Genomic DNA, 12,164 nt, shown 5'->3' on the forward strand with positions numbered 1-12,164 from the left:
AAAAAAAAAAAAAAAAAGAAGTAGGTAAGGAAATCTCTCAGCCTGACATTGATGAGAGTGATGAAAAATATTGGGGGTGTGTGGCATACACCCCAAAGCTACTTTTCCCTTGTATCCTCAGACTCTTGTTTGGTACTCAGGGAGTTTTGGGGGAGTGAAATACAAATACCCATCCCCCATCCCCACCATGCAAGACAGGACCATCATCTATGTCAGAATGAGCCTTCCGGCTATACAAGACTAAGTTCCTGAACATAAAAGGAACTAAAACCATTTTTGTTCATCTATGATGCTTTCCTAGAAAGATCTTGATGAAAAGAGGGGAAATGAGAACAAAAATAACTCCGGGAAGTCTGAATTACATGAGGTATTCAAAATTTATCAGGTCCCGAGAGACACAGGTATGGGGCTTCAGACACGCCACCCTGCCATGTCGGAGGGGCAATGGTTTAAAGGCATTTTGTTCCTGACTCGCTGCTTCACTCATTAGTTTCATGTTCCTGGAATCTGTGATAAAAAGAACAAAGTATACATAATCAATAGCTTATGCTATTATTTTTTAAAAACTTATCTGGCCTGTGACACAACCTTAGGAGATTCTGAGAACATGTGCCCTGCTTAGGTTACTTTAACATAAGTTCTTGGTAAACAACTTAGGAACTGCCTTTTCATTTTTTTTTTAAAACTCACTATAACTGCTGCTAATCAGAACATATATTTGAATCTTTGCTCCTGGGGGGCCATCCTCAAGCTTTGGGCTCAAATAAACTTATACTTAATCATAAAGAAAAACCATGGGTGGGTGCAGTGGCTCATGGCTGTAATCCCAGCACTTTGGGAGGCTGAGGCGGGCAGATCACCTGAGGTCAGGAGTTTGAGACCAGCCTGGCCAACATGGCGAAACCCCATCTCTACTAAAAATACAAAGATTAGCCGGGCATGGTAGTGTGCACCTGCAGTCCCAGCTACTAGGTAGGCTGATGCAGAAGAATCACTTGAACCCAGGAGGCGGAGGTTGCAGTGAGTTGAGATCATGCCATTGTACTCCAGACTAGGCAACAAGAGCGAAACTCTGTCTCAAAAAAAGAAAAAAAAAAAAAGAAAACCAAACCTATTTTAGTAGTGATATTTCCTCTTTTTGGAAAAAAAATAACAACAAACTGCCAGGTCCCTACGGTGAGTACAGGTGCCAAGGCCGATGGATGAATACACCCTGCCAACTCTCGCGAGGCCATGTGTGGGAGGGAGCTAACACTGGCAGACAGTCTATGCACCTATCCTAGGACTGCGACCAGGCTAAAAGTTTGTGGGAGAGTCCTATGTATAGCACAGCAATCCTCACTTACCAACAGACGTCTGTATAGTTTGCCAACTTAGGAGGGCCACAGTGGTGCCTGAGGCCCAGGATACCACTGACCCGGCTTGTGTTTCTGCATTTAGGGTATCATGTCAACCACGAAATGACTTTCAGACTCTTTGATGGTGGTATTTGAGTACGATTTCTCTTTTTATCCTCCAAAAGGCCAGGATCACTGCCTTGAACATATATAGTAAAACATTGCTAAATAAATAAATGAATGGCAATCCTTTGCCTTTTGGGAAGTAGACTCAGGCTTCTATTTCAGAGGATTAAGAGCCAGGGAGCCCAGAAGATTGCAGAAGCATGTGAATCTGAATCGCTTCCCAGTGAGACTATATCCAAAGGCTAAGACGGGAACGTGACCCATGAGGCATGCTGACATCAAGAGGTTCACCAACAATTTCTTTAATGGACAAAGAGGAGGTTTCTTTTTCTTGTTGCATAGGTTTGTTTTTTTGAAAGTACTTTCTCTTAAACTTACAAAGTTAGTATTCATGAGGTTTATGTGAGCCCTTGTGGGTTGACCATTGCTAACTAAACATTGAGTGCCCTTCCTTTGAGGCATATTTGGTAGAGCTGTGATCAGAAATGGGGGCTTCCTGGAGCCAGGCCAAACCTGCTCTCTTTGGTACAGCTGTAGCTGGGTATTTGTCTGGGTCTTAGAAAACAGACAGGACATGATGGCAAGATCCCACGTGATAGCCAAACTCACTGAAGAAAAAGGAAAGGTCCCAAGAGTGGCAATGTTCTCTTAGCCAATTCCCCAATATTCCACTAATTACATTATTTTCAAAGTGCCAGGTATATTACCCTTTGGACCACTGCACCACTACCTAAGCTGGGCCAAGGCCACCCTGAAGGAGCTTCCTATCCTTACATAACTTTCACTGTCTAAAGTTACAGTCTTTAAGTCTGATGATCATTATATAAAATGTTCTATAAAATGTATATAAAGTTACAGTCTTTAAGCCAGATGATCATTATTAGATAATTAACTTCTAATAGGAGAGATCAGATGAATGTTGCAGGAAACACATCCTTCATGAATAAACAGAACCCAATTCCTTGGATAGCTCAGTGAATGTGGTGTTAGAGATCCAACAGGGAAATTTTATGGTGCACTGAGTCACTAGGAAAAATGGAACCCTAAAATGTTCCTAGAGTGAACTTGTACATCCGAACTCTTTCCAGACTAGGATTGGGATATTGTTTGATCGAGACTGGAGTGGCCCATAGCTCAAGTGCACCAATGGTCATAAACACCATTGCCAGTAGGGACCTAATCAGTCTGTGGTGACCCCAGTGTCCCCTCTGTAACATGCTGATGAATCCTACAACCATATTTCTGACTGTAAGCACTAGACTTTTACTGAGAAATGTTCAAAATATTTTCAAATGGTGCAAATAACTATAGATATCCTGCATTTTATAGATTATTATCTTTAAAACATAAGGTGATTTTTATGCTACGTATCGGTGTTTTTTCTTTGACAGAAATAACAATATTAATAATAATACTAATCAGCTTGGTTTTTTTTTTGGTAACATAACATTTTTTCAGATTCCTTTTTTAAAAAATTATTTTTATTATTTGCTTTCTTGGGAAATCGGATTCCTTTTTTTTTTTTTTTGACACAGAGTCTCGCTCTGTTGCCCAGGCTGGAGTGCAGTGGCGTAATCTCAGCTCACTGCAACCTCCGCCTCCCAGGTTCACGCCATTCTCCTGCCTCAGCCTCCTGAGTAGTTGGGACTACAGGCGCACCACCACGTCCGGCTAATTTTTTCTATTTTTAGTAGAGAGAGGGTTTCACCATGTTAGCCAGGATGGTCTTGATCTCCTGACCTCGTGATCCACCTGCCTCGGCCTCCCAAAGTGTTGGGATTACAGGTGTGAGCCACCGTGCCCAGCTCAGATTCCTTTTTATAAAGGATATTTCTGAGCTATAATTTAGTCTCCTGAATGGATCTATCTGGGAGTGCCTTGAGCAAAATAACTGCTATAGGTACGTGAACTAGTTATGTCCCTTATAATTAATGCAATTATTAATACATACAGACTATAAGTCAAAATCTTATAAAACTGGTTAATACTGGTTATCATTTAGCAAATATTTATAGTGAAGACTAGCTTTAAATTGACCTGAGAACTAGTATCACAGCAGTGGCAATTCCTGTTTCTTGGATTAAAAATTTTAAAAATGAAATATCTACTGGAAGCTCTACTGCTACCACTAAGATCAATATCCACAATGCCCGCCCTCTTCTGAAAGAGTTTTCAGGTGAGGTGTAGGGTGTTTCCAGTCTGTGCTCACTTGGAGCAGATGCACGCAGAGAGAGATCAGGAGATGCTGTGCTAGTCTGGCAGACTGTTGGAAGTAGATTTGCAGCAAGTAGCTGCAGCTGCAAAGTGCATCTCTGGGGTATGGAGGGCTGAAGAGAAGGAGGGGACGCTAGTGGTCAGCAACAACAGGTGAAGTGACACCCTGGATCACTAGGAAGGGAATACTTCATAACAAGGGGATGAGACTATCAGGCGCTGGAAGGATAAGTAGTCTCCTTCCTCTTCCTCTTCCTCCAACACTCTCACTCATTCGTCTACTTGGGGGAGGTATTTCCAACATCTGCTTCTCTGGGACTTCTGGACAAACTGGAGGATTAGACTTCCCAGCCCCCTTGAGGTGAAGTGTGGTCATGTGACTTGCCCTGGCCAATGAAATGGAGAGGAAGTGATGTGTGTCACTTCCTGGAAGCAGCATGTAATGGCTGGGCTTGATTTCCATCCTGTTCTGCTTTGCCCATATAAATGTACCTACTGATGCAGAAGCACCAGAGATGGAAGCAATAAACTCTGTGTGAGAGAAGAAAACAGCAGAACCAAAACTAGCAAAAACCTAAACAAGTGCACTTTGGTTCCATGAAAGCCATCAGATTTCTGGGTTGTCGGCCACTCTTGATGCCATGCACCATCTTCTTTCTCCCTTTCTGACAGTCTGCCTCCTCTGTACCCTCTTCTCGCCTCCTCACCTCACTACCTATTTCTTCTTTCCTTTCTCTTTACTCTATGGTCCCATTGCTCTCCTAGCTAGAAATTATAAGTATAATGTTTTATATTCCTAACCTAAAACATGTATATATTTGTGTTTTTTTAAAAAAACGGGTAGGCTGGGCATGGTGGCTCATGCCTGTAATCCCAGCACTTTGGGAGGCCAAGGCGGGTGGATCATGAGGTCAGAAGTTCGAGACCAGCCTGGCCAATATGGTGAAACCCCGTCTCTACTAAAATACAAAAATTAGCTGGGTGCAGTGGTGCACGCCTACAGTCCCAGCTACTCAGGAGGCTGAGGCAGGAGAATCACTTGAACTGGGGAGGCAGATGGTGCAGTGAGCCGAGATCGTGCCACTGCACTCTGGCCTGGGCGACAGAGCGAGGCTCCGTCTCAAAAAAAAGGCAAATTTTTTAAATTAAACGTTTTATATTTCTCTCCTGAAGGATAAAAGCTCCAAGGTAAACAAAACTCAGCTTCAGCTTAAAAAATGTATGCTTTGAAACCTTACTATGTTATATAAACATATGGTGCTAATATTGTAGATAAGTCTGCAATTGACTTTCTTGTGTGGGTCAGTGGCTATCAGGAAAACAAAACAAACATAAACCTCCCCCAAACACCATGCAGCAGCCACACAGCTCAGAAAAACCTGAGCTCCCTCTGGAGTAGGTTCTGAACAGGAAATCACTGCAAGTGGAGTCAGTGCCTCAGTCATTGTCAGTAATTTTGTTAAGAAGGCTGGCACAGCCCCAGCATCCAGAAGCCTAGTCAAGACTGCACAACATCTATAGTTAGCAAAATAAGTCCTCATTTTCATGCACATTCATTCATGACATGAGGTCACCCCAGTACCCCGAAAGTTGTTTCAAGGAATTAAAATCACTCCAGACACAAAACAACAGAGAATGAAAGGCAGGAAAATGCAATGGTAGCCTGGCTAATCATGCACACTTCAATGCTCACAACAGATGGGTACTTACAAGCTCTGGTTTTAAGTAAGAACATGCTCTACCGGGTAAACATGCTTTGAACTTTTAGACCATTTTACAACACCATGGGGAGACCCACTGGGAGTTTTACACATAAAACCCTCTTCAGAGATGATGTGCTGGGAGAAGGGGAGAAACATTTACATGAGTAAAGAAAGAACGTGCAACAAGAGCGAGAGTCCAGCGGGAAATTCTGAAGTTCACTTACTGCCTGCTTTTGCTCTTCCTCCTGGAGTGTTGAAGATGAAAAAAAAGGCAGAGGAAAAAGGAGAGAAATTAATGCCCATCACCACAAACATTGGGAAGAAATGATAGAAAAATCAGGCAAACCAGGCCAGGCCCATGGGTGCTGAGATCAAAGGCCCCGTCCCCCACAGGAGCATCAGAGGACGAAGCAAGCAGCAGGCCTCGGCCCGGTGAGTGATTCAATGCTAACTCCTAGAGCTAGAAGGAAAGAACCCTAGAAACCACCTCGCCAACGTTCTTACTGTAGAGGAAACAGGCCTAGAGGGCCTCACCTGCCTACGGTTCACACAGCTGTTTAGGGGAATCTGAAAGAGGAAGTGCAACCATGACTTGAAATTCTAATAGTAATTCTATTTCATCATTCATGATATTCACATGTGTTTAGGTACATTTATCCAGGCAAGTGGTTTTCGATGCATGGAACACAGACCAGTAGCATCGGCATCACCTGGGAACTTGTCAGAGATGTAAACTTCGTGCCTCACCTTATCCCCACCAAACCGAAGCTCTAGGGGTGGGGCACGGCAATGCATTCAACCTTGTCTCTGATTCTGGTGCATACAAGTCTGAGACCCACTGCTCTCATCACTTCCCAACTAGCAGTCTGCCCACGACAGGTTCTTTTCTTATTTGGTCCCCTCTCCACACTAAACATGTTGGAACTGTACCCCCATCTACCTGCTTTCAGGCACAGTCTTTTTTTTTTTTTTTTCAGTGAGTCCCATACACACCCACTTCCACCAATAAACCAGAAACTGTTTGGAGACCCTGAAAGGTCATTCAAAAAAGAATTCTTGACCTCAGTTTTTCATTAATTCAATACAAATTTATTTAGTACTTCTTGTGCAGAAAGCACTGGAAACATAAAGAAATGGTCTCTGTCATCTATATCTATCTATCTATCTATCTATCTATCTATCTATCTATCTATCTATCTGAGACAGAGTTTCGCTCTTGTTGTCCAGGATGGAGTGCAATGGTGGGATATGGGTTCACTGCAACCTCCACCTCTGGGTTCAAACAATTCTCCTGACTCAGCCTCCTGAGTAGCTGGGATTACAGGCATGTGCCACCAAGCCCAGCTAATTTTGTATTTTTAGTAGAGATGGGGTTCACCAGGTTGGTCAGGCTGGTCTCGAACTCCTGACCTCAAGTGATCCGCCTACCTTGACCTCCCAAAGTGTTAGGATTACAGGTGTGAGCCACCGCACCTGGCCGGTCTCTGTCTTTTAGAACCGTATGGTGATGGAACATAGAGCAGGCACTTGCTGGCTATCAGCTGACTGCCCAAATGAACGCACTATCAGACACTGTAGGAAAAAGGATAAAGAGAATACTTTCAAGTTTCTCTTTCTTCAGTTCTTTGCTACTCATCTACTCTGTCTTTTAATGGGTTTCTTCCACTTCCTCTTTCTGTGCCTCACCATGGGTCACTGTGGTCAGGGAGCCTCAGATCTTTGGCCTAGTAAATCTAAAAGCTGTGCAATGGCTCTATTTAAATTGGACCAATTCATGCAGCCAGTCTTTACTGAATACGTATGTGCCTAGGAAGTCTTAGGAATGGGTAAGTGCTCCTGCTCCCACACAGTCTACAGACCTGGGTGCAATGGTGAGAAAGACCTCAGTAAAGCAAAGGAATTATGAAAGGGAGAGGGTGAGTGAACACTTGGAGAACCTAATTTTTATTATTGCAAGGGAGAGACAGGGACTAGAAATAAATGGGCACTGAGAAATCTCTTAAGGAGACTCCCAACTCAGCACAGGAAGGTGCTCTTCACAATCAAAGCCAGATGCTGGATGCCTGACCAAAGCCAAACTCACAGGAGCCCAGGCTCAGAGTGCTGAGCACCAGCTCTGGCAGTGTGAAGGAGGTAGAGTGCTTCTGCTTTTGCACCTACTTCGCAGTTAGGAAGCAAGCTCTCTTCCTTGCCAGACTTCCCTTTCGGGCAGGACACTTTTCTTATATTCATGAGGCAAGGCAAACAGTCATAGGACAGTTATCAATTATAAAATGTGTTTTCATTCCTGGCACCGTGTTGAAGTGGAAAGTGCGACGGTTGGGGACGGATGGGGCATTCCTAACAGGCTGAAATTGTATCCGAGGTCAGAAGACCAGTATGTAATTTCTTAGAACTGTTTCTAAGACATCTCTCTACTTCCACAGTTTTCTCCAGGTTTGGTATTAAAGAGAACACTGCAGTGGCTAAACAGAATACGGAAATTTCAGAAAGCAATGTTTCACACTTGGACATCTGGTGATTGCAATTTAAGTTTGTCAGAAGAGAAATCATAATTTGCAGTAGACATATATCAGGTGAGGCTGGGGACAGTGGGCAGGGCAGTGCTTCCAGGACTTATAGGCCTTCCATGTGGCCTGGTATTGGGGAGAGAGTGGACTTTGGCAAAGTGTTATTTAGGATAGTGTTGTATAATTTAAACTCACAAAATTTATTCAGATAAAGCCTTTAAGGCTCTGTCAACACAGTAAGCAGGTCAGATCCCAGGTCTGAGAACCTCTGTGTTATCAACTAGTCAGCTGGGGTCACTAAATATTGACTGATGACAAGGGATAGAGCCAACGTTGATTTAAAAGGGGGTAATAATACCTTAATTATAAAGTGTAAACTTAGAACTGCTTATGTCACCTGATAACACGTGAGTCTCTTCCACACGAACGAGGTCTGGCAAGGTGGCCAAAGCAATGGCATAGCCACTGTAGTCATTTATATAAAAACTTACACTTGGCGGGGCGTGGTGTCTCACACCTGTAATCCCAGCACTTTGGGAGGCCAAGGTGGGCGGATCATGAGGTCAGGAGATCGAGACCATCCTGGCTAACACGGTGAAACTCCATCTCTACTAAAAATACAAAAAAATTAGCCGGGCATGGTGGCGGGCGCCTGTGGTACCAGCTACTCGGGAGGCTGAGGCAGGAGAATGGCGTGAATCCAGGAGGCGGAGCTTGCAGTGAGCCAAGATCGTGCCACTGCACTCCAGCCTGGGTGACAGAGCGAGCCTCTGGCTCAAAAAAAAAAAAAAAAAAATTTACACTCAAACTAGATAAACATTTGCAAATGAGGCTGAAATTCAAAACCGCAGAATTCATCTGGTAAATGAGTTTCTTTTTTCTTTTTTCTTTTTTTTTTTTTTGAGATGGAGTCTCACTGTGTCACCCAGGTTGGAGTACAATGGCGTTATCTTGGCTCACCATGACCTCCGCCTCCTGGGTTCAAGTGATTCCCCTGCCTCAGCCTCCCGAGTACCTGGGATTGATTATAGGCGTGCACCGCCACATCTGGCTAATTTTTGTATTTTTAGTAGAGGTGGGGTTTCATCATGTTGGCCAGGCTGGTCTTGACCTCAGGTGATCCACCTGCCTCGGCCTCCCAAAGTGTTGGGATTACAAGCATGAGCCACTGCACCTGGTCTGGTAAATGAGTTTCAAAAGCAGTATCAGACAAATGGAAAATGAAGTAGAACATGGATTAGAAACACCAACATATAAACACTTCTAGATTAAATAGGAAGTTTTTTTTTGAGGCTAGTAATTAATTAATACTCATTAATCAGGTAAAAAGGTATAAAGGAAAGATATGTAGAGAAATATGAATGCCTAAGTGTCAGTCTACATCACGTCATTAAAAAGAATAAAGGGTGGCTCATGCCTGTAATCCCAGCACTTTGGGAGGCCAAGGTGGGTGGATCACCTGAGCTCAGGAGTTCAAGACCAGCCTGGCCAACATGGTGAAACCTGTCTACTAAAAATGCAAAAATTAGCCAGTTGTGGTGGTGGGTGCCTGTAATCCCAACTACTCAGGAGGCTGAAGCAGGAGGCAGGAGACTCACTTGAGTCCGGGAGGCGGAGGTTGCAAAGATTGTGCCACTGCACCCCAGCCTGGTCAACATAATGAGACTCCATCTCAGACAAAAAACAAAAAACAAAGAAGGAGGGACCTTGGTAATCCTTGGTGACAGGGATTGAGTCTAGTCACCACAATATGCCAAATACCTAATATGACACTTAGGAACGCAACAGATTTTTATTAAATAAACAAAAAAATTAATTTTAACCCTGCCTTATTCCAAAAAAGGATTAAGATTTTTGTTGAATGAATTAACAACGATGTCACTTCTTATGTATGCTTCTTTAAATTATCACTTCAGACAGAAGATAAAGTACCTAATAGTTTCCTGAAGCAGTAGAATGAAAGAACTCTCTGTGGCATGAAAATTTATTGTGTGATGTATTTTAATTTATGAGTATCCCAGACCATGTGGCTTGATTGTCCATTTGACTAACTGCTTACAGCTATTTTATGAGAGAATTAAATGCTAGCATACTGAACATCAATAAAAGCAGGCAACCCTTTTAAATTAAAATCAGGATTTTCTCTCTCTCTCTCTCTTTCTTTCTTCTTCTTTTTTTTTTTTTTTTTTGAGACAGGGTCTTGCTTTGTCACCCAGGCTGGGGTGCAGTGGTGCGATCTCGACTCACTGCAACCTCCACCTCCTGTGTTCCTCACATCCCACAAGTGTACTAACTCCATGGCAGCCGGGCTTTTAAAGTCCTATGAGGCTGCAGATGTCACACAGGCCACGTATGTTTAAGTACATCCCTGCTGCTTAGAGTGAGGCTTCAGATGTTACACAAGCCGTGTATGTTTAAGTACATCCCTGCTATTTAGAGTGAGGGGCTAGGTTGCTTAGCTGGATATTTGACAACTGTTAAACAGGGATTTGGGCCAAATTTTTACATAAGATTTTTTTTAAACAAGACCCATTTAGACACACAATATTTATGAGGAAAAATCCTGCTAACAGGGTTAATGCAGAAACATATCTATACAAAACAACCCAAATACGGCCAAAGGTAGGAGGAAAACAACAACAACAACAACAATAACAACCACCACCACCAACAACAACAACTCAACTCATGACAAAACAGTAACTGTCTTGAGCAAGTCAAAATTCAGTTTAAAACACAAATTCTACATTTATCCAAGTTGCTAATGCCCACTAGCTTCATTACTAAGAGACTGACTTAGGATGCACAAGTTGGAGAAAAGTCTCTAAACTGATATTCTCCGGGGCTACCACTCCTGGGGTTAAGGTCCTTGTCACTTCGGGCCTGGAGGATGAAATAAGTCTCCTATTATCCTTGAGTTTCTCCCTGTTCTAACTTGTCCTGCGTATTTTCCTAAACTGTTATTTTTAAAACCTCCAATGACTCCCCTTTACCACAAGATTAAATTCACTCCTGTCATCTGGCTTTGGGGGCACTCCACACTTTGTGATTTTCTCTGGCTGTTAACTCGGTATCATACAGTGGGGTCTCAGCATCGCTGGGCAGCACCTGAGAAAGTAAGAGCAGGAGCAAGTATCCTGGTATTGCTGCTAAGTAACCAGGTAGATATTTCTGTTCAATTCCAATAACACTGTTCAGGGTAGGACATTCAAATGCCAAGCATGCCTTTCTTTGCTCAGGGGTAAAGGGGTTGTAATATAGCTTTCAACAAGAATAGACAGACCTCGTGTGCCTGTAGTCCTAGCCACTCAGAAGGCTGAGGCAGGAAGATCCCTTGAACCCAGCTCAAGCAAGGTTATAGTGAGCTGTGATCACATCACAAGATAGACCTGACTTATTACGCATGTATTCAGTTCCCCAGTATCCCAAACCTAGAGCTAATATGCTATCTTACTCCTAATATAGTAAAGTTACCGACTAGAATGGTTTAATTAGGTTGGTTTTTGTGATGGTTATTTTTATGTGTCAACTTTACCAGATTAAAGGATAGTCAGCTGGTAAAACATAATTTCTGGGTGTGTCTGTGAGGTGTTTCCAAAAGAGATTGGCATTTGAATCATTAGACTGAATAAAGATCTGTCTGCACCAACATGGGCAGCATCATCCAATCCACTGAGGACTTGGATAGAAGAAAAAGGCAGAGGAAGGGCTATTGTGCTAGAACATCATCTTCTATGCCCTCAGACATGTGAGCTCCCCAAGTTCTTGGGCTTTTGGACTCTGGGACTTAAATCAGTAACACAACACCACCCATCTCCCAAGCCACCTCCCAGACTGGGAGTCACAGCATCAGTTCCCCTGGTTCTCAGCCCTTCAGAGACAGACTGAATTACACCACCAGCTTTCTCAGTCTCCAGGATGCAGATGGCATTAACATGAGACTTCTTTACCTCCATGACTATAAGCCAATTCCCATAATAAATCCCCTCTTAGATATCTTTATATATATTCTACTGGTCCAATTTTTCTGCAGAACCCTAGTACAGGTTGTCTCTGTACTACTTATTGAAATAGGACACTTAATATTTGTTAAGTATTTAAGTGGAATATTTGAAAACTTGTCTTAACAGAAACTTTAAGGCCAGGAGCAATGGCTCACGCCTGTAATCCCAACACTTTGGGAGGCTGAAGTAGGTGGATCACCTGAGGTCAGGAGTTTGAGACCAGCCTGGCCAACATGGCAAAACTCCATCTCTACCAAAAATACAAAAATA

At 43.1% G+C, this 12,164-nt stretch overlaps 1 protein-coding gene across 1 annotated transcript in view; it reads right to left on the reverse strand.

The window, feature by feature from the left end:
• The window catches only part of DTNB (dystrobrevin beta), a 314,783-nt gene that overhangs the window by 34,247 nt on the left and 268,372 nt on the right, over nucleotides 1–12,164 (reverse strand). Inside the window, 1 exon segment of the mRNA XM_017876852.1 lies at nucleotides 5,605–5,625. Within this exon segment, the coding sequence (XP_017732341.1) occupies nucleotides 5,605–5,625 (21 nt within the window).

The sequence above is a fragment of the Rhinopithecus bieti genome, unplaced genomic scaffold, assembly GCF_001698545.2.
Source record: "Rhinopithecus bieti isolate Rb0 unplaced genomic scaffold, ASM169854v2 scaffold_7681, whole genome shotgun sequence".
Classification (NCBI taxonomy): Eukaryota; Metazoa; Chordata; class Mammalia; order Primates; family Cercopithecidae; genus Rhinopithecus; species Rhinopithecus bieti.